Source organism: Salmo salar, chromosome 23, assembly GCF_965601325.2.
Source record: "Salmo salar chromosome 23, fSalSal1, whole genome shotgun sequence".
Classification (NCBI taxonomy): Eukaryota; Metazoa; Chordata; class Actinopteri; order Salmoniformes; family Salmonidae; genus Salmo; species Salmo salar.
The window spans coordinates 53,140,383-53,162,500 of NC_138313.1; the positions used below are offsets into that span (position 1 = coordinate 53,140,383).

Here is a 22,118-nt window from a genome sequence, read left to right on the forward strand (position 1 = left end):
ACTGGGAATGTACCGGGAATCATTTGGAATAATATTCTACCAACTTTGCACAGCTCAAGGCAACGTACAGAGCCTTCAGAGAGTACTCTGAAGAGAGAGAGTACTCACACCCCTTGACTTATTCCACATGTTGTTGTGTTACAGCCTGAATTCAAAATGGATTATATAGATTTTTTGCTCTCAAATTGATTGAAAATGAAATACAGAAATATCTAATTTACATAAGTATTCACACCACTGAGTCAATACTTTGTAGAAGCACCTTTAGTGGTGATTACAGCAGTGTCTTTCTGGGTAAGTCTCCAAGAGCGATTACAGCTGTGAGTCTTTCTGGGTAAGTCTCTAAGAGCGATTACAGCTGTGAGTCTTTCTGGGTAAGTCTCCAAGAGCTTTGCACACCTGGATTGTACAATATTTGCCCATTATTCTTTTAAAAATTCTTCAAGCTCTGTCAAGTTGATTGTTGATCATCGCTAGACAGCCATTTTCAAGTCTTGCCATAGATTTTCAAGCCGATTTAAATCAAAACTGTAACTAGGTCACTCAGGAACATTCAATGTTTTCTTGGTAAGCAACCAGTGTAGATTTTGCCTTGTGTTTTAGGTTATTGTCCTGCTGAAAGGTGAATTTGTCTCCCAGTGTCTGGTGGAAAGCAGACTGAACCAGGTTTTCCTCTAGGATTTTGCCTGTGCTTATAGCTGTATTCCATTTATTTTTATCCTAAGAAAAGCTCTAGTCCTTGCTGATGACAAGCATACCCATAACATGATGCAGCCACCACCATCTCGAAAAGATGAAGAGTGGTACTCAGTAATGTGCTGGATTTGCCCCAAACATAACGCAACATGTATTCAGGATATAAAGGTAATCTCTTTGTCTTTCTTTTTCTTTGTCACATTTTTATTACTGTGTTGTTGCATAGTCACTTTAACTACCTCCATGTACATATTACCTCAATTACCTCAACTATCCAGTATCGCCACACATTGACTCTGTACCGGTACCCCCTGTATATAGCCTCCACATTGACTCTGTACCGGTACCCCCTGTATATAGCCTCCATATTGACTCTGTACCGGTACCCCCTGTATATAGCCTCCACATTGACTCTGTACCGGTACCCCCCTGTATATAGCCTCCACATTGACTCTGTACCGGTACCCCTTGTATATAGTCTCCACATTGACTCTGTACCGGTACCCCCCCTGTATATAGCCTCCACATTGACTCTGTATCGGTACCCCCTGTATATAGCCTCCACATTGACTCTGTACCGGTACCCCCCCTGTATATAGCCTCCACATTGACTCTGTACCGGTACCCCCCTGTATATAGCCTCCACATTGACTCTGTACCGGTACCCCCTGTATATAGCCTCCACATTGACTCTGTACTGGTACCCCCTGTATATAGCCTCCACATTGACTCTGTACCGGTACCCCCTGTATATAGCCTCCACATTGACTCTGTACCGGTACCCCCTGTATATAGCCTCCACATTGACTCTGTACCGGTACCCCCTGTATATAGCCTCCACATTGACTCTGTACCGGTACCCCCTGTATATAGCCTCCACATTGACTCTGTACCGGTACCCCCTGTATATAGCCTCCACATTGACTCTGTACCGTAATACCCTGTATATAGCCTCCACATTGACTCTGTACCGGTACCCCCTGTATATAGCCTCCACATTGACTCTGTACCGGTACCCTCTGTATATAGCCTCCACATTGACTCTGTACCGGTACCCCCTGTATATAGCCTCCACATTGACTCTGTACCGGTACCCCCCTGCATATAGCCTCCACATTGACTCTGTACCGGTACCCCCCCCTGTATATAGTCTCCACATTGACTCTGTAACGGTACCCCCTGTATATAGCCTCCACATTGACTCTGTACCGGTACCCCCCCTGTATATAGCCTCCACATTGACTCTGTATCGGTACCCCCTGTATATAGCCTCCACATTGACTCTGTACCGGTACCCCCCCTGTATATAGCCTCCACATTGACTCTGTACCGGTACCCCCCTGTATATAGCCTCCACATTGACTCTGTACCGGTACCCCCTGTATATAGCCTCCACATTGACTCTGTACTGGTACCCCCTGTATATAGCCTCCACATTGACTCTGTACCGGTACCCCCTGTATATAGCCTCCACATTGACTCTGTACCGGTACCCCCTGTATATAGCCTCCACATTGACTCTGTACCGGTACCCCCTGTATATAGCCTCCACATTGACTCTGTACCGGTACCCCCTGTATATAGCCTCCACATTGACTCTGTACCGGTACCCCCTGTATATAGCCTCCACATTGACTCTGTACCGTAATACCCTGTATATAGCCTCCACATTGACTCTGTACCGGTACCCCCTGTATATAGCCTCCACATTGACTCTGTACCGGTACCCCCTGTATATAGCCTCCACATTGACTCTGTACCGGTACCCCCTGTATATAGCCTCCACATTGACTCTGTACCGGTACCCCCCTGCATATAGCCTCCACATTGACTCTGTACCGGTACCCCCCCCTGTATATAGCCTCCACATTGACTCTGTACCGGTACCCCCTGAATATAGCCTCCACATTGACTCTGTACCGGTACCCCCCCCTGTATATAGCCTCCACATTGACTCTGTACCGGTACCCCCCTGCATATAGCCTCCACATTGACTCTGTACCGGTACCCCCCTGCATATAGCCTCGCTATTGTTATTTTACTGTTGCTGTTTAATTATTTGTTACTTTTATTTTCTAGTTTTTACTTAACACTTTTTTCATCTTAAAACTTCTTAAAGCATTGTTGGTTAAGGGCTTGTAAGTAAGCATTATATGTGAGGTATACTACACCTGTTGTATTCAGCATTTCACTGTGAGGTCTACTACACCTGTTGTATTCAGCATTTCACTGTGAGGTCTACTACACCTGTTGTATTCAGCATTTCACTGTGAGGTCTACTACACCTGTTGTATTCAGCATTTCACTGTGAGGTCTACTACACCTGTTGTATTCAGCATTTCACTGTGAGGACTACTACACCTGTTGTATTCAGCATTTCACTGTGAGGTCTACTACACCTGTTGTATTCAGCATTTCACTGTGAGGTCTACTACACCTGTTGTATTCAGCATTTCACTGTGAGGTCTACTACACCTGTTGTATTCAGCATTTCACTGTAAGGTCTACTACACCTGTTGTATTCAGCATTTCACTGTGAGGTCTACTACACCTGTTGTATTCAGCATTTCACTGTGAGGTCTACTACACCTGTTGTATTCAGCATTTCACTGTAAGGTCTACTACACCTGTTGTATTCAGCATTTCACTGTAAGGTCTACTACACCTGTTGTATTCAGCATTTCACTGTGAGGTCTACTACACCTGTTGTATTCAGCATTTCACTGTGAGGTCTACTACACCTGTTGTATTCAGCATTTCACTGTAAGGTCTACTACACCTGTTGTATTCAGCATTTCACTGTGAGGTCTACTACAGCTGTTGTATTCAGCATTTCACTGTGAGGTCTACTACACCTGTTGTATTCGGCGCATGTGACTAATAACATTTGATCTGAAATGAAACAGGAAGCATGTCTTGGAATATTTGTATTCTGTTTAGGCTTCCTTCTTTTCACCTTGTCATTTAGGTTATTATTATAGAGTAACTACAATGTTGTTGATCCATCCTTTTTCTCCTATCACAGCCATTAAACCGCATACCTGTTTTAAAATCAACATTGGTCTCATTGTGAAGTCCCTGAGCAGTTTCCTTCAGCTCCGGCAACTGAGTTAAATCAAATCTTTATTTGTCACATGCGCCGAACACAACAGGTGTTGGTCCTTACAGTGAAATGCTTAATTACAAGCTCTTAACCAACAATGCAGTTAAAGAAATAGAGTTAAGAAAATATTTACTAAATAAACTAAAGTAAAAAAAAATTAAAAGTAACACAATAAAATAAAATGTTCAGAGGAGACTGGGTGAATAAGGCCTTAATGGTCAAATTGCTGCAAAGAAACCACTGCTTTATTTCTATTTGGTACCAATCCCTTCTTTGTGAGGAATTGAAAAACCTCCCTGTTCTTTGTAGTTGAATCTTTGCTTGAAATTCTCTACTCGATTGAGGGACCTTACAGAAAATTGGATGTGTGAGGGTACAGAGATGAGTTAGTCATTCATAAATCATGTTAAACACTATTATTGAACACAGAGTGAGTCCATGCAACTTACACCCCAATCTCTTGCCAGCAGCATACCACCCTGCATCCCACTGCTGGCTTGTTTCTGAAGCTAAGCAGGGTTGGTCCTGGTTGGTCACTGGATGGGAGACCAGATGCTGCTGGAAGTGGTGTTGGAGGGCCAGTAGGAGGCACTCTTTCCTCTGGTCTAAAACAAATATCCCAATTACCCAGGGTAGTGATTGGGGACATTGCCCTGTGTAGGGTGCTGTCTTCTAGATGGGGATGTTAAACAGGTGTCCTGACTCTCTGTGGTCACTAAAGATCCCATGGTACTTATTGTAAGAGTAGGGGTGTTAACCCCTGGTGTCCTGGCTCTCTGTGGTCACTAAAGATCCCATGGTACTTATCGTAAGAGTAGGGGTGTTAACCCCTGGTGTCCTGACTCTCTGTGGTCACTAAAGATCCCATGGTACTTATCGTAAGAGTAGGGGTGTTAACCCCTGGTGTCCTGACTCTCTGTGGTCACTAAAGATCCCATGGTACTTATCGTAAGAGTAGGGGTGTTAACCCCTGGTGTCCTGACTCTCTGTGGTCACTAAAGATCCCATGGTACTTATCGTAAGAGTAGGGGTGTTAACCCCTGGTGTCCTGACTCTCTGTGGTCACTAAAGATCCCATGGTACTTATCGTAAGAGTAGGGGTGTTAACCCCTGGTGTCCTGACTCTCTGTGGTCACTAAAGATCCCATGGTACTTATCGTAAGAGTAGGGGTGTTAACCCCTGGTGTCCTGACTCTCTGTGGTCACTAAAGATCCCATGGTACTTATCGTAAGAGTAGGGGTGTTAACCCCTGGTGTCCTGGCTCTCTGTGGTCACTAAAGATCCCATGGTACTTATTGTAAGAGTAGGGGTGTTAACCCCTGGTGTCCTGACTCTCTGTGGTCACTAAAGATCCCATGGTACTTATCGTAAGAGTAGGGGTGTTAACCCCTGGTGTCCTGACTCTCTGTGGTCACTAAAGATCCCATGGTACTTATCGTAAGAGTAGGGGTGTTAACCCCTGGTGTCCTGGCTCTCTGTGGTCACTAAAGATCCCATGGTACTTATCGTAAGAGTAGGGGTGTTAACCCCTGGTGTCCTGACTCTCTGTGGTCACTAAAGATCCCATGGTACTTATTGTAAGAGTAGGGGTGTTAACCCCTGGTGTCCTGACTCTCTGTGGTCACTAAAGATCCCATGGTACTTATTGTAAGAGTAGGGGTGTTAACCCCTGGTGTCCTGACTCTCTGTGGTCACTAAAGATCCCATGGTACTTATTGTAAGAGTAGGGGTGTTAACCCCTGGTGTCCTGACTCTCTGTGGTCACTAAAGATCCCATGGTACTTATTGTAAGAGTAGGGGTGTTAACCCCTGGTGTCCTGACTCTCTGTGGTCACTAAAGATCCCATGGTACTTATCGTAAGAGTAGGGGTGTTAACCCCTGGTGTCCTGGCTCTCTGTGGTCACTAAAGATCCCATGGTACTTATCGTAAGAGTAGGGGTGTTAACTCTGGTGTCCTGACTCTCTGTGGTCACTAAAGATCCCATGGTACTTATCGTAAGAGTCGGGGTGTTAACCCCTGGTGTCCTGGCTAAATGTCCAACCATCACGGTCACCTAATCATCCCCAGCTTACAATTGGCTCATTCATCCCTGTAACGATTCCTCAGGTCGTTGCTGTAAATTATGCAATTTGTTAAGCACATCTTGACTCCTGAACTGATTTAGGCTCCTTGCCATAACAAAAGGGGTTGAATACTTATTGACTCGAAGACATTGCAGCTTTTTTTGGGGGGGGATACAAAAATTATAATTACAAACTAAATTCCACTTTGACATTATGTGGTATTGTGTGTAGATCATTAAAACAAAATTCAGGCTGTAACACAACAACAAAATGTGGAAAAACTAAATGGTGTGAATATTTTCTGAAGGTTTGACCAAAAACAATGGATATAAATGGATATATTCTGCCCAAACAGTTTGTGCAAGGTTGGTAGAATCATATTCAAAATGATTCACCGCTGTGATTTCTGCCAAATGTGTTTCCACCAAGTATGGGGCGTGAAGAAATACACAATCAATACATCCTCATTTTGTATTTCTTAGTTATTTCTGAACATTTCTTTTTAAAATCATTTTTATTTCACTTTGAAAATGTGGAGTAGGTTGTGTAGATCGAACAGGGGGAGGGGAAAAAAAAATCACTTTAATCCGTTTTTAAGATATAATTTTAAGGCAGCAAATATGTGAAGACAGCACAAAAGTTGTGTAAATTTTCACTCGCGACTGTAGATTGAGCTGAGGGCGAGGCTGATGGTGGTTTAAAGGTTACACTTCTTGCCTGGTTGGACTCTAGTCCTCCCACTCCATAGGCTGGAGCCATGGGATCGGCTGATTGGGTTTCCTAGGCACGGCAGCAGGGGCAGGAGCGAAGCCTGTTTGGTGCATGGAGAAGGTGTTTGTCTGTTGCTTCTTTGTTGACCCTCTCTGTCCCACTATGGTCTGCCCTGTCCTCCTCCCCCCTAAGGCCTTGACAATGGCCTGGTCCAGCTCCAGGGCCTCATCTGTGGCTGATCTCCCACGGAGAAGCTGTCTGACGGTGAGCAGAGCCAGGTCAGATTTACAGCCCAGGTAGCTGCGCAGGTTGAGCTCTGGGAACAGAGTTTCTCTGAGAGCCTGGACCAGCTGGGTGTCTGTATGGGGAGGGGATCTCCCTCTGCTCAGCCGGCGAGACACATTCTGCTCCAAGGAGACGTAACACAGCATGTCCTCGTTCGGACCTGACTTCCACACAGGTTGCCTGTTCTGCTGGTTCTTCCAGGAAGAGGGGACTAGTCTGGCAGCTCCTACACCCACAGATGGCACCTTATTGGACTTCAGCCACTGCTGCTTGAGGCTGTTCTGGGTCTGAGACCAGCTGTTCTGGTGGTGCTTGGACCCAATATGGCTCTGGGTCCAGCTTTTCTGATGGTTTTTGAGGTCATTCCACTTCTTTCCCGGCGCTCTGGGCTTCTTGGGCAGCAGCTTGTTGAGCTCATCCTGGTCTGCCAGGTCTCCATGTAACAGCTGGTTGAGCCCATCCTGGTCTGCCAGGTCTCCATGTAACAGCTGGTTGAGCCCATCCTGGTCTGCCAGGTCTGCCAGGTCTCCATCTAACAGCTGGTTGATGACCTGCCTCCTCAGGAACGGAGAGGTGACCGTCTGAGTAGCACCCTGCAGTCCTCTGCCTGAATCATATACAGAGCCAAGCACAATAGAGTTTTAAGTCCCAGGGGCAAGGGACATGTCCTATATGGTTTGGCGTTGGCCTGGTGCATGCAGCGGCACGGCCAATTGGGAGACATTGAAAGTAAGTTTCAGATTCCCATTCTGAAGGTAGACGGGTCCCCCCCCCCCCCATCCCAAGGCATGCTAGAGGAAGAGGAGATTACAGCACGGCCATGCCAAAGAAGAGTCATACTCAAGAGAGTCCCGCTATTATAAAGAAGCGTACAGCCCTCGGAAATGGAAAGTGAATTTTGAGGAGATGAGAACGACATGCAGATTCCTGTCATACTGTCACAGACCACAGAGCAGAGCATGGTATGTCATACAGACTGTATTATGGTATGTGGATCTATAGTGTGTGGTGAACCGCCACTGAAGAGAGGGCTGGGAAGTCACAATCATGAGCTAAAAGGGAGAGCATCTCATTTCATACCCATTCTGAAGCGGTAACGTTTCATTTCTAGAGACATGAAGCACAACCCCCGTCTTTTAAAAGCTCATTGATGACGGTTCAAGGCAGAGAGAAAGTCGGGAATAAAGTGGAGAATAATAAAAGATGAATTTGAAAAGAGAGAGTATCGGGGAAAGCATCAAAAGAGGACAGAGAAGCACAGTTACGGTAAGCGCTATGGAGACACCATAACCAGGAGACAGCAGACAAGCCTCAGACAGTTAGACAGCCCTGGTCTCACCCCCACAGATCCCATCCACCCACACCGACCCTAATCCAGCACTAACCCCAGTTCATAGCACCCTAATCCAACACCAACCCCAGTTAATCCCACCCTAATCCAGCACTAACCCCAGTTCATCCATCCCTAATCATGCACTAACCCCAGTTCATCCCACCCTAATCCAGCTAACTCCAGTTCATCCCACCCTAATCCAGCACTAACCCCAGTTCATCCCACCCTAATCCAGCACTAAACCCAGTTAATCCCACCCTAATCCAGCACCTACACCAGTTAATCCCACCCTAATCCAGCACTAACCCCAGTTCATCCATCCCTAATCCAGCACTAACCCCAGTTCATCCCACCCTAATCCAGCACTAACACCAGTTAATCCCACCCTAATCCAACACCAACCCCAGTTTATCCCACCCTAATCCAGCACTAACCCCAGTTCATCCCACCCTAATCCAGCACTAACCCCAGTTTATCCCACCCTAATCCAACACCAACCCCAGTTCATCCCACCCCAATCCAGCACCAACCCCAGTTCATCCATCCCTAATCCAGCACTAACCCCAGTTCATCCCACCCTAATCCAGCACTAACCCCAGTACATCCCACCCTAATCCAGCACTAACCTAAGGTACATCCCACCCTAATCCAGCACCTACACCAGTTAATCCCACCCTAATCTAGCACTAACCTAAGGTACATCCCACCCTAATCCCAGTTCATCCCACCCTAATCCAGCACTAACCCCAGTTCATCCCACCCTAATCCAGCACCAACACCAGCTAATCCCACCCTAATCCAACACCAACCCCAGTTCATCCCACCCTAATCTAGCACTAACCCCAGTTCATCCCACCATAATCCAACACTAACCCCAGTTCATCCCACCCTAATCCAACACCAACCCCAGTTCATCCCACCCCAATCCAGCACCAACCCCAGTTCATCTATCCCTAATCCAGCACTAACCCCAGTTCATCCCACCCTAATCCAGCACTAACCCCAGTTCATCCCACCCTAATCCAGCACCAACCCCAGTTAATCCCACCCTAATCCAGCACCAACCCCAGTTTATCCCACCCTAATCCAGCACTAACCCCAGTTCATCCATCCCTAATCCAGCACCAACCCCAGTTCATCCATCCCTAATCCAGCACTAACCCCTGTTCATCCCACCCTAATCCAGCACTAACCCCAGTTTATCCCACCCTAATCCAACACTAACCCCAGTTAATCACACCCTAATCCAGCACTAACCCCAGTTCATCCCACCCTAATCCAGCACTAACCCCAGTTTATCCCACCCTAATCCAGCACTAACCAAAGTTCATCCCACCCTAATCCAACACCAACCCCAGTTCATCCCACCCTAATCCAGCACTAACCCCAGTTTATCCCACCCTAATCCAACACTAACCCCAGTGCATCCCACCCTAATCCAGCACCAACCCCAGTTCATCCCACCCTAATCCAGCACTAACCTAAGGTACATCCCACCCTAATCCCAGTTCATCCCACCCTAATCCAGCACTAACATAAGGTTCATCCCACCCTAATCCCAGTTCATCCCACCCTAATCCAACACTAACCCCAGTTCATCCCACCCTAATCCCAGTTCATCCCACCCTAATCCAGCACTAACCCCAGTTCATCCCACCCTAATCCAGCACTAACCCCAGTTCATCCCACCCTAATCCAGCACTAACCCCAGTTCATCCCACCCTAATCCAGCACTAACCCCAGTACATCCCACCCTAATCCAGCACTAACCCCAGTTCATCCGACCCTAATCCAGCACTAACCCCAGTTCATCCCACCCTAATCCCAGTTCATCCCACCCTAATCCAGCACTAACCCCAGTCCATCCCACCCTAATCCAGCACTAACCCAGTTAATCCCACCCTAATCCAGCACTAACCCCTGTGCATCCCACCCTAATCCAGCACTAACCCCAGTTCATCCCACCCTAATCCAGCACTAACCCCAGTTCATCCCACCCTAATCCAACACTAACCCCAGTTAATCCCACCCTAATCCAGCACTAACCAAAGTTTATCCCACCCTAATCCAACACCAACCCCAGTTCATCCCACCCTAATCCAACACTAACCCCAGTTCATCCCACCCTAATCCAGCACTAACCAAAGTTCATCCCACCCTAATCCAACACTAACCCCAGTTAATCCCACCCTAATCCAACACCAACCCCAGTTCATCCCACCCTAATCCAGCACTAACCAAAGTTCATCCCACCCTAATCCAACACCAACCCCAGTTCATCCCACCCTAATCCAGCACTAACCTAAGGTACATCCCACCCTAATCCCAGTTCATCCAACCCTAATCCAGCACTAACATAAGGTTCATCCCACCCTAATCCCAGTTCATCCCACCCTAATCCAGCACTAACCCCAGTTCATCCCACCCTAATCCAGCACTAACCCCAGTTCATCCCACCCTAATCCAGCACTAACCACAGTTCATCCCACCCTAATCCAGCACTAACCCCAGTACATCCCACCCTAATCCAGCACTAACCCCAGTTCATCCGACCCTAATCCCAGTTCATCCCACCCTAATCAAGCACTAACCCCAGTGCATATCACCCTAATCCAGCACTAACCCCAGTTAATCCCACCCTAACCCAGCACTAACCTAAGGTTCATCCCACCCTAATCCCAGTTCATCCATTAAAGCCCCCCAGCCAGAGGGCCCACCCCAATCTCAACAAGCCCCCCAGCCACAGGGCCCACCCCAATCTCAACAAGCCCCCCAGCCACAGGGCCCACCCCAATCTCAAGCCCCCCAGCCACAGGGCCCCACCCCAATCTCAAGCCCCCCAGCCACAGGGCCCACACCAATCTCAAGCCCCCCAGCCACGGGCCCACCCCAGTCGACCCCAGCCACAGGGCCCACCCCAATCTCAAGCCCCCCAGCCACAGGGCCCACACCAATCTCAAGCCCCCCAGCCACAGGGCCCACACCAATCTCAAGCCCCCCAGCCACAGGGCCTACCCCAGTCGACCCCAGCCACAGGGCCCACCCCAATCTCAAGCCCCCCAGCCACAGGGCCCCACCCCAATCTCAAGCCCCCCAGCCACAGGGCCCACACCAATCTCAAGCCCCCCAGCCACGGGCCCACCCCAGTCGACCCCAGCCACAGGGCCCACCCCAATCTCAAGCCACCCAGCCACAGGGCCCCACCCCAATCTCAAGCCCCCCAGCCACAGGGCCCACCCCAATCTCAAGCCCCCCAGCCACAGGGCCCACCCCAATCTCAAGCCCCCCAGCCACAGGGCCTACCCCAGTCGACCCCAGCCACAGGGCCCACCCCAATCTCAAGCCCCCCAGCCACAGGGCCCACCCCAGTCGACCCCAGCCACAGGGCCCACCCCAATCTCAAGCCCCCCAGCCACAGGGCCCACCCCAGTCGACCCCAGGCACAGGGCCCACCCCAATCTCAAGCCCCCCAGACACAGGGCCCACCCCAGTCGACCCCAGCCACAGGGCCCACCCCAATCTCAAGCCCCCCAGCCACAGGGCCCACCCCAGTCGACCCCAGCCACAGTGCCCACCCCAGTCGACCCCAGCCACAGGGCCCACCCAAGTCGACCCCAGCCACAGGGCCCACCCCAATCTCAAGCCCCCCAGCCACAGGGCCCACCCCAGTCGACCCCAGCCATAGGGCCCACCCCAGTCGACCCCAGCCACAGGGCCCACCCCAGTCGACCCCAGCCACAGGGCCCACCCCAGTCGACCCCAGCCACAGGGCCCACCCCAGTCGACCCCAGCCACAGGGCCCACCCCAGTCGACCCCAGCCACAGGGCCCACCCCAGTCGACCCCAGCCACAGGGCCACCCCAGTCGACCCCAGCCACAGGGCCCACCCCAGTCGACCCCAGCCACAGGGCCCACCCCAGTCGACCCCAGCCACAGGGCCCACCCCAGTCGACCCCAGCCACAGGGCCCACCCCAGTCGACCCCAGCCACAGGGCCCACCCCAGTCGACCCCAGCCACAGGGCCCACCCCAGTCGACCCCAGCCACAGGGCCCACCCCAGTCGACCCCAGCCACAGGGCCCACCCCAATCTCAAGCCCCCCAGCCACAGGGCCACCCCAGTCGACCCCAGCCACAGGGCCCACCCCAGTCGACCCCAGCCACAGGGCCCACCCCAGTCGACCCCAGCCACAGGGCCCACCCCAGTCGACCCCAGCCACAGGGCCCACCCCAGTCGACCCCAGCCACAGGGCCCACCCCAGTCGACCCCAGCCACAGGGCCCACCCCAGTCGACCCCAGCCACAGGGCCACCCCAGTCGACCCCAGCCACAGGGCCCACCCCAGTCGACCCCAGCCACAGGGCCCACCCCAGTCGACCCCAGCCACAGGGCCCACCCCAGTCGACCCCAGCCACAGGGCCCACCCCAGTCGACCCCAGCCACAGGGCCCACCCCAGTCGACCCCAGCCACAGGGCCCACCCCAGTCGACCCCAGCCACAGGGCCCACCCCAATCTCAAGCCCCCCAGCCACAGGGCCCACCCCAGTCGACCCCAGCCACAGGGCCCACCCCAGTCGACCCCAGCCACAGGGCCCACCCCAGTCGACCCCAGCCACAGGGCCCACCCCAGTCGACCCCAGCCACAGGGCCCACCCCAGTCGACCCCAGCCACAGGGCCCACCCCAGTCGACCCCAGCCACAGGGCCCACCCCAATCTCAAGCCCCCCAGCCACAGGGCCCACCCCAGTCGACCCCAGCCACAGGGCCCACCCCAATCTCAAGCCCCCCAGCCACAGGGCCCACCCCAGTCGACCCCAGCCACAGGGCCCACCCCAGTCGACCCCAGCCACAGGGCCCACCCCAGTCGACCCCAGCCACAGGGCCCACCCCAGTCGACCCCAGCCACAGGGCCCACCCCAGTCGACCCCAGCCACAGGGCCCACCCCAGTCGACCCCAGCCACAGGGCCCACCCCAATCTCAAGCCCCCCAGCCACAGGGCCCACCCCAGTCGACCCCAGCCACAGGGCCCACCCCAATCTCAAGCCCCCCAGCCACAGGGCCCACCCCAGTCGACCCCAGCCACAGGGCCCACCCCAGTCGACCCCAACCACAGGGCCCACCCCAGTCGACCCCAGCCACAGGGCCCACCCCAGTCGACCCCAGCCACAGGGCCCACCCCAGTCGACCCCAGCCACAGGGCCACCCCAGTCGACCCCAGCCACAGGGCCCACCCCAGTCGACCCCAGCCACAGGGCCCACCCCAGTCGACCCCAGCCACAGGGCCCATCCCAGTCGACCCCAGCCACAGGGCCCACCCCAGTCGACCCCAGCCACAGGGCCACCCCAGTCGACCCCAGCCACAGGGCCCACCCCAGTCTCAAGCCCCCCAGCCACAGGGCCCACCCCAGCCCCCCAGCCACAGGGCCCACCCCAGTCTCAAGCCCCCCAGCCACAGGGCCCACCCCAGCCCACCCCATTTAAAGCTGCTTTTTAAAGTGCTGCAGAAAAAGAAGAAGCTTTGCCATTCATCATTCAGGCCTTAATCATCATGCTCCAATAACAGATCTAACCCATTGGGCCAGTTTCTCGGACACAGATTAAGCCAAACCCTGGACCAAAAAGCCTTTTCGATAGAGATTCTCTAGTCCATTGAGAATGCTTTTTAGTCCAGGAATAGGTTTAATCTGTGTCCTGGAAACCAGCCCATAGATTATTAATAGTACTGTGGTAGTACTGTGATAGTACTGTAGTGGTAATGTGGTAGTACTATAGTATCACTGTGGTAGTACTTTAGTAGTACTGTGGTAGTACTGTGGTAGTACTGTGGTAGTACGGTAGTAGTACTGTGGTAGTACTGTAGTAGTAATATTCTAGTGCTGTAGCAGTACTGTGGTAGTACTGTTCTAGCACTGTGGTAGTACTGTGGTAGTACTGTGGTAGTACGGTAGTAGTACTGTGGTAGTACTGTAGTAGTAATATTCTAGTGCTGTAGCAGTACTGTGGTAGTCCTGTTCTAGCACTGTAGTAGTACTGTGGTAGTACTGTACTAGTACTGTGGTAGTAATGTGGTAGTACTGTAGTAGTACTGTTCTAGTACTGTATTAGTACTGTGGTAGTGCTGGGGTAGTACTGTAGTAGTACTGTAGTAGTACAGTGGTAGTATTGTGGGGTAGTACTGTAGTAGTACTGTGGTAGTACTGTGGTAGTACTGTGGTAGTAATGTGGTAGTACTGTGGTAGTACTGTGGTAGTACTGTAGTAGTACTGTGGTAGGAGTGTAGCACCATACTCACCCCCCTGGAAAGAGCAGAGCACAACTCTGTTGTCAGTGTCCTGTGGTTTCCTGTAGTTGCTGTTCATGGCCACCGGGGCCAACTCCTGTTGGTGGGAGGAGTAGATGGCCGTTGCTAGGGCCAGAAACTAAGGGTAGAACAAAATCAAAACATCTCAGTCATACAGCGATGTTTCAGACAGAGACAGGGCCAGACAGCGATGTTTCAGACAGAGACAGGGCCAGACAGCGATGTTTCAGACAGAGACAGGGCCAGACAGCGATGTTTCAGACAGAGACAGGGCCAGACAGCGATGTTTCAGATAGAGACAGGGCCAGACAGCGATGTTTCAGACAGAGACAGGGCCAGACAGCGATGTTTCAGACAGAGACAGGGCCACACAGCGATGTTTCAGACAGAGACAGGGCCAGACAGCGATGTTTCAGACAGAGACAGGGCCACACAGCGATGTTTCGCGAGCAGGGCCAGCAGCGAGCGACAGGCGGGCCAGACAGCGATGTTTCAGACAGAGACAGGGCCAGACAGCGATGTTTCAGACAGAGACAGGGCCAGACAGCGATGTTTCAGACAGAGACAGGGCCAGACAGCGATGTTTCAGACAGAGACAGGGCCAGACAGCGATGTTTCAGACAGAGACAGGGCCAGACAGCGATGTTTCAGACAGAGACAGGGCCAGACAGCGATGTTTCAGACAGAGACAGGGCCAGACAGCGATGTTTCAGACAGAGACAGGGCCAGACAGCGATGTTTCAGACAGAGACAGGGCCACACAGCGATGTTTCAGACAGAGACAGGGCCAGACAGCGATGTTTCAGACAGAGACAGGGCCAGACAGCGATGTTTCAGACAGAGACAGGGCCAGACAGCGATGTTTCAGACAGAGACAGGGCCAGACAGCGATGTTTCAGACAGAGACAGGGCCACACAGCGATGTTTCAGACAGAGACAGGGCCAGACAGCGATGTTTCAGACAGAGACAGGGCCAGACAGCGATGTTTCAGACAGAGACAGGGCCAGACAGCGATGTTTCAGACAGAGACAGGGCCAGACAGCGATGTTTCAGACAGAGACAGGGCCAGACAGCGATGTTTCAGACAGAGACAGGGCCAGACAGCGATGTTTCAGACAGAGACAGGGCCACACAGCGATGTTTCAGACAGAGACAGGGCCACACAGCGATGTTTCAGACAGAGACAGGGCCAGACAGCGATGTTTCAGACAGAGACAGGGCCACACAGCGATGTTTCAGACAGAGACAGGGCCAGACAGCGATGTTTCAGACAGAGACAGGGCCAGACAGCGATGTTTCAGACAGAGACCTTTGGTTTATTGTGGTTTCAGATACAGTTATAAATCCATATATATGTAAATGTTTTATGTTGCAGGGATGTCTATAAAACGGACGAGCGTGACTGACATCAAACCAAGGGCCTTACCTTAACCTGTCTGAGTGAGGTGGACTAACCTGTTTGAGTAAGATGGACTAACCTGTTTGAGTGAGATGGACTAACCGGTCTGAGTGAGATGGACTAACCTGTTTGAGTGAGATGGACTAACCTGTTTGAGTGAGATGGACTAACCTGTTTGAGTGAGATGGACTAACCTGTTTGAGTGAGATGGACTAACCTGTTTGAGTGAGATGGACTAACCTGTTTGAGTGAGATGGACTAACCTGTTTGAGTGAGATGGTGACAGGGTTTTTGAACACAGTCCAAAGTACGCTGGGATAGCAGGGGGGAGTGGTCAGCGAGCCATCGTAACGATAGTACTCATCCAGGAGTGCAGGCAGCAGACTGCGGATGTTGAAGGCTGGGACCTGCACCCTCTGATCTACATGTTCCAACAGAATAGAATTAAATGGATCAGAATGGAATAGGATGGATTAGGATGGAATATAATAGAATAGAATGGATTAGGATGGAATAGAATTGAATAGGATGGAATAGAATATAATGGAATGGAATAGAATGGAATAGAATGGATTAGGATGGAATAGAATTGAATAGGATGGAATAGAATATAATGGAATGGAATAGAATGGAATAGAATTGAATAGGATGGAATATAATATAATATAATGGAATGGAATAGGATGGAATAGAATTGAATAGGATGGAATAGAATATAATGGAATAGAATGGAATATAATAGAATGGAATGGAATAGGATGGAATAGAATTGAATAGAATGGAATAGAATATAATAGAATGGAATAGGATGGAATAGAATATAATAGAATGCAATAGAATGGAATGGAAAAGATGGAATATAATATAATTGAATGGAATAGAACAGAATGGAATAGAATATAATGGAATAGAATATAATGGAATAGAATGGAATGGAATGGAATAGAATGAATGGAATGGAATAGAATGGAATAGTATAGAATTAATGGAATGGAATAGAATGGAATAGAATGGAATGGAATAGAATGAATGGAATGGAATAGTATAGAATTAATGGAATGGAATAGAATGGAATAGAATGAATGGAATGGAATAGAATGGAATGGAATGAATGGAATGGAATATAATGGAATAGGATGGAATAGAATAGAATTAATGGAATAGAATGGAATAGAATTAATGGATTGGAATAGAATGGAATAGAATAGAATTAATGGAATAGAATGGAATAGAATAGAATGGAATAGAATGGAATAGAATAGAATTAATGGAATAGAATGGAATAGAATAGAATGGAATAGAATGGAATGGAATAGAATGGAATAGAATAGAATGGAATAGAATAGAATGGAATGGAATGGAATAGAATAGAATGGAATGGAATAATCATCACCCTCTGATCTACCAGTCAAACACACAACAGTTGTTTTCACTAACCATTACCATATAAACCAATGGAGCCTAAAACGCACCTCTGTATTTAATACCATTGATGTACTTGAGGAACTGATTGAACGCTGGGTTGAATTCCCCGACCTGCAGCAGAGGCACAGTTAGTTAGTGATGCTCCCTGATAGACAGTCCCAAATCACTCCCTATCCCTCCACCTGGCTCTATCCCTTTGATGTTTGCAGATTCCAAGATGACCAAGGGGAAACGGTAAGGAGCAATTTTGGGACTTTCTGAAAGTCTGTAGTGAGTATCTTATCTCCTCTCCTCTCCTCTCCTCTCCATCTCCTTCTCATTCTCCTCTCCTCTCCTCTCCATCTCCTTCTCACTCCTCTCCTCTCCTCTCCTCTCCTCTCCTCTCCATCTCCTTCTCATTCTCCTCTCCTCTCCATCTCCTTCTCACCCCTCCTCTCCCTCTCCTCTCCTCTCCTCTCCTCTCCTCTCCTCTCCTCTCCTCTCCTCTCCTCTCCCTCTCCTCTCCTCTCCTCTCCTCTCCTCTCCTCTCCATCTCCTCTCCTCACCATCTCCTCTCTTCTTCTCTCCCCACCTCTTCTCCTCTCCTCTCCTCTCCTCTCCATCTCCTTCTCATTCTTCTCTCCTCTCCTCTCCTCTCCTCTCCTCTCCTCTCCTCTCCTCTCCTCTCCTCTCCTCTCCTCTCCTCTCCATCTCCTCTCCTCACCATCTCCTCTCTTCTTCTCTCCCCACCTCTTCTCCTCTCGTACCTCCTCTCCTCCACTTAACCTCCCCTCTCCTTGATGCCCCTACCTCTACCCCTACCCTCCTCACCTCTATCAGAACTCCCAGGACAGCCAGGCCGTCTGACTTGTCTGCTGCCACAGAGATGTTGGGGTACTTGTCTGAGTTGAAGAGCACCATATGCATCTGAGGAGAGACATTGGGAGAGATAAGTTAGGATCCCTGTAGTTACAAACACTCATGTTACCATCAGTCACGGGTTAATGTAATAATATATAACCCTAACTATATCTAGTCTAGTTTATCAGGTTAATGTAATAATATATAACCCTAACTCTATCTAGTCTAGTTTATCAGGGTAATGTAATAATATATAACCCTAACTATATCTAGTCTAGTCTTATTAGGGTAATGTAATAATATATAACCCTAACTCTATCTAGTCTAGTCTTATCAGGGTAATGTAATAATATATAACCCAAACTATATCTAGTCTAGTTTTATCAGGGTAATGTAATAATATATAACCCTAACTATATATTGTCTAGTTTTATCAGGGTAATGTAATAATATATAACCCTAACTATATATTGTCTAGTTTATCAGGGTAATGTAATAATATATAACCCTAACTATATATTGTCTAGTTTATCAGGGTAATGTCAGTAGGTATATAACCCTAACTACAGTTGAAGTTGGAAGTTTACATACGCTTAGGTTGGAGTCATTAAAACTCATTTTTTCAACCACTCCGCAAATTTCTTGTTAACAAACTATAGTTTTGGCAAGTCGGTTAGGACATCTACTTTGTACATGACACAAGTCATTTTTCCAACAATTGTTTTACAGACAGATTATTTCACTTATAATTCACTGTATCACAATTCCAGTGGGTCAGAAGTTTACATCCACTAAGTTGACGAACAGAAGTTAACGAGATGTCATGAGACGTCACCAGATCTATAGTTACCCATCTGATTCACATTTGGAGGCCTTACCTCCATTCCCTTATTCCTAATTACATTGCATTTAGACATGACAATGAAAAGCAAACATTTTAAAAATACTTCACAGTGAACCCGCCCATTGCAGTCTCTCATTTTCCACCAAAGATTAACGGAATCATAAAAGAGTTCTACATTCTAAGATTCATGGTTCTCATCTTCAGACATTCTGTCATTCATGGTTCTCATCTACAGACATTCTGTCATTCATGGTTCTCATCTACAGACATTCTGTCATTCATGGTTCTCATCTTCAGACATTCTGTCATTCATGGTTCTCATCTACAGACATTCTGTCATTCATGGTTCTCATCTACAGACATTCTGTCATTCATGGTTCTCATCTTCAGACATTCTGTCATTCATGGTTCTCATCTACAGACATTCTGTCATTCATGGTTCTCATCTACAGACATTCTGTCATTCATGGTTCTCATCTACAGACATTCTGTCATTCATGGTTCTCATCTACAGACATTCTGTCATTCATGGTTCTCATCTTCAGACATTCTGTCATTCATGGTTCTCATCTACAGACATTCTGTCATTCATGGTTCTCATCTACAGACATTCTGTCATTCATGGTTCTCATCTACAGACATTCTGTCATTCATGGTTCTCATCTTCAGACATTCTGTCATTCATGGTTCTCATCTACAGACATTCTGTCATTCATGGTTCTCATCTACAGACATTCTGTCATTCATGGTTCTCATCTACAGACATTCTGTCATTCATGGTTCTCATCTACAGACATTCTGTCATTCATGGTTCTCATCTTCAGACATTCTGTCATTCATGGTTCTCATCTACAGACATTCTGTCATTCATGGTTCTCATCTTCAGACATTCTGTCATTCATGGTTCTCATCTACAGACATTCTGTCATTCATGGTTCTCATCTACAGACATTCTAACATTCATGGTTCTCATGAAAAACATTTGTCATAAGAAACTAGCTCCCTGGTGTACAGAAAATACCCGAGGTCTGAAGCAAGCTTCCAGAAAATTGGAACGGAAATGGCGCCACACCAAACTGGAAGTCTTCCGACTAGCTTGGAAAGACAGTACCGTGCAGTATCGAAGAGCCCTCACTGCTGCTCGATCATCCTATTTTTCCAACTTAATTGAGGAAAATAAGAACAATTCGAAATTTATTTTTGACACGGTCGCAAAGCTAACTAAAAAGAAGCCTTCCCCAAGAGAGGATGGCTTTCACTTCAGCAGTAATACATTCATGAACTTCTTTGAGGAAAAGATCATGATCATTAGAAAGCAAATTACAGACTCCTCTTTAAATCTGGGTATTCCTCCAAAGCTCCATTGTCCTGAGTCTGCACAACTCTGCCAGGACCTAGGATCAAGGGAGACACTAAAGTGTTTTAGTACTATATCTCTTGACACAATGATGAAAAGAATCATGGCCTCTAAACCTTCAAGATGCATACTGAACCCTATTCCAACTAAACTACTGAAAGAGCTGCTTCCTGTGCTTGGCCCTCCTATGTTGAACATAATAAACGGCTCTCTATCCACCGGATGTGTACCAAGCTCACTAAAAGTGGCAGTAATAAAGCCTCTCTTGAAAAAGCCAAACCTTGACCCAGAAATTATAAAAAACTAGCGGCCTATATCAAATCTCCCATTCCTCTCAAAAAAAATTGAAAAATCTGTTGCGCAGCAACTCACTGCCTTCCTGAAGACAAACATCGTATACGAAACGCTTCAGTCTGGTTTTGGACCCCATCATAGCACTGAGACTGCACTTGTGAAGGTGGTAAATTACTTTTTAATGGCGTCAGACCGAGGCTCTGCATCTGTCCTCGTGCTCCTAGACCTTAGTGCCGCTTTTGATACCATCGATCACCACATTCTTTTGGAGAGATTGGAAACCCAAATTGGTCTACACGGACAAGTTCTGGCCTGGTTTAGATCTTATCTGTCGGAAAGATATCAGTTTGTCTCTGTGAATGGTTTGTCCTCTGACAAATCAAAATTACATTTCGGTGTTCCTCAAGGTTCCGTTTTAGGACCACTATTGTTTTCACTGTATATTTTACCTCTTTGTGATGTCATTCAAAAACATAATGTTAACTTTCACTGCTATGCGGACGACACACAGCTGTACATTTCAATGAAAAATGGTGAAGCCCCAAAATTGCCCTTGCTGGAAGCCTGTGTTTCAGACATAAGGAAGTGGATGGCTGCATACTTTCTACTTTAAAACTCAGACAAAACAGAGATGCTTGTTCTAGGTCCCAAGAAACAAAGAGATCTTCTGTTGATTCTGACAATTAATCTGGATGGTTGTACAGTCGTCTCAAATAAAACTGTGAAGGACCTCAGCGTTACTCTGGACCCTGATCTCTCTTTTGAAGAACATATCAAGACTGTTTCAAGGACAGCTTTTTTCCATCTACGTAACATTGCAAAAATCAGAAACTTTCTGTCCAAAAATGACGCAGAAAAATTAATCCATGCTTTTGTTACTTCTAGGCTGGTCTACTGCAATGCTCTACTTTCCGGCTACCCGGATAAAGCACTCAACAAACTTCAGTTAGTGCTAAATACGGCTGCTAGAATCCTGACTAGAACCAAAAAATTTGATCATATTACTCCAGTGCTAGCCTCCCTACACTGGCTTCCTGTTAAGGCAAGGGCTGATTTCAAGGTTTTACTGCTAACCTACAAAGCATTACATGGGCTTGCTCCTACCTATCTTTCCGATTTGGTCCTGCCGTACATACCTACACGTACGCTACGGTCACAAGACGCAGGCCTCCTAATTGTCCCTAGAATTTCTAAGCAAACGGCTGGAGGCAGGGCTTTCTCCTATAGAGCTCCATTTTTATGGAATGGTCTGCCTACCCATGTGAGAGTCGCAGACTCAGTCTCAACCTTTAAGTCTTTACTGAAGACTTATCTCTTCAGTAGGTCCTATGATTAAGTATAGTCTGGCCCAGGAGTGTGAAGGTGAATGGAAAGGCTGGAGCAACGAACCGCCCTTGCTGTCTCTGCCTTGCCGGTTCCCCTCTTTCCACTGGGATTCTCTGCCTCTAACCCTTTTACAGGGGC

At 48.5% G+C, this 22,118-nt stretch overlaps 1 protein-coding gene across 1 annotated transcript in view; it reads right to left on the reverse strand.

The window, feature by feature from the left end:
• Nucleotides 1-5,130: 5,130 nt before the first annotated feature.
• Nucleotides 5,131-22,118, reverse strand: part of ca12 (carbonic anhydrase 12) — a 52,962-nt gene continuing 35,974 nt past the window's right edge. The window contains exons 5-9 of the mRNA XM_082968232.1: nucleotides 18,130-18,225; nucleotides 17,367-17,430; nucleotides 16,158-16,315; nucleotides 14,486-14,612; nucleotides 5,131-7,468 (exon numbers count right to left, since the gene is read on the reverse strand). Coding sequence (XP_082824358.1) covers nucleotides 6,594-7,468; nucleotides 14,486-14,612; nucleotides 16,158-16,315; nucleotides 17,367-17,430; nucleotides 18,130-18,225 — 1,320 coding nt within the window. The 3' untranslated portion in view covers nucleotides 5,131-6,593. The remainder of the gene's footprint in view (nucleotides 7,469-14,485; nucleotides 14,613-16,157; nucleotides 16,316-17,366; nucleotides 17,431-18,129; nucleotides 18,226-22,118) is intronic.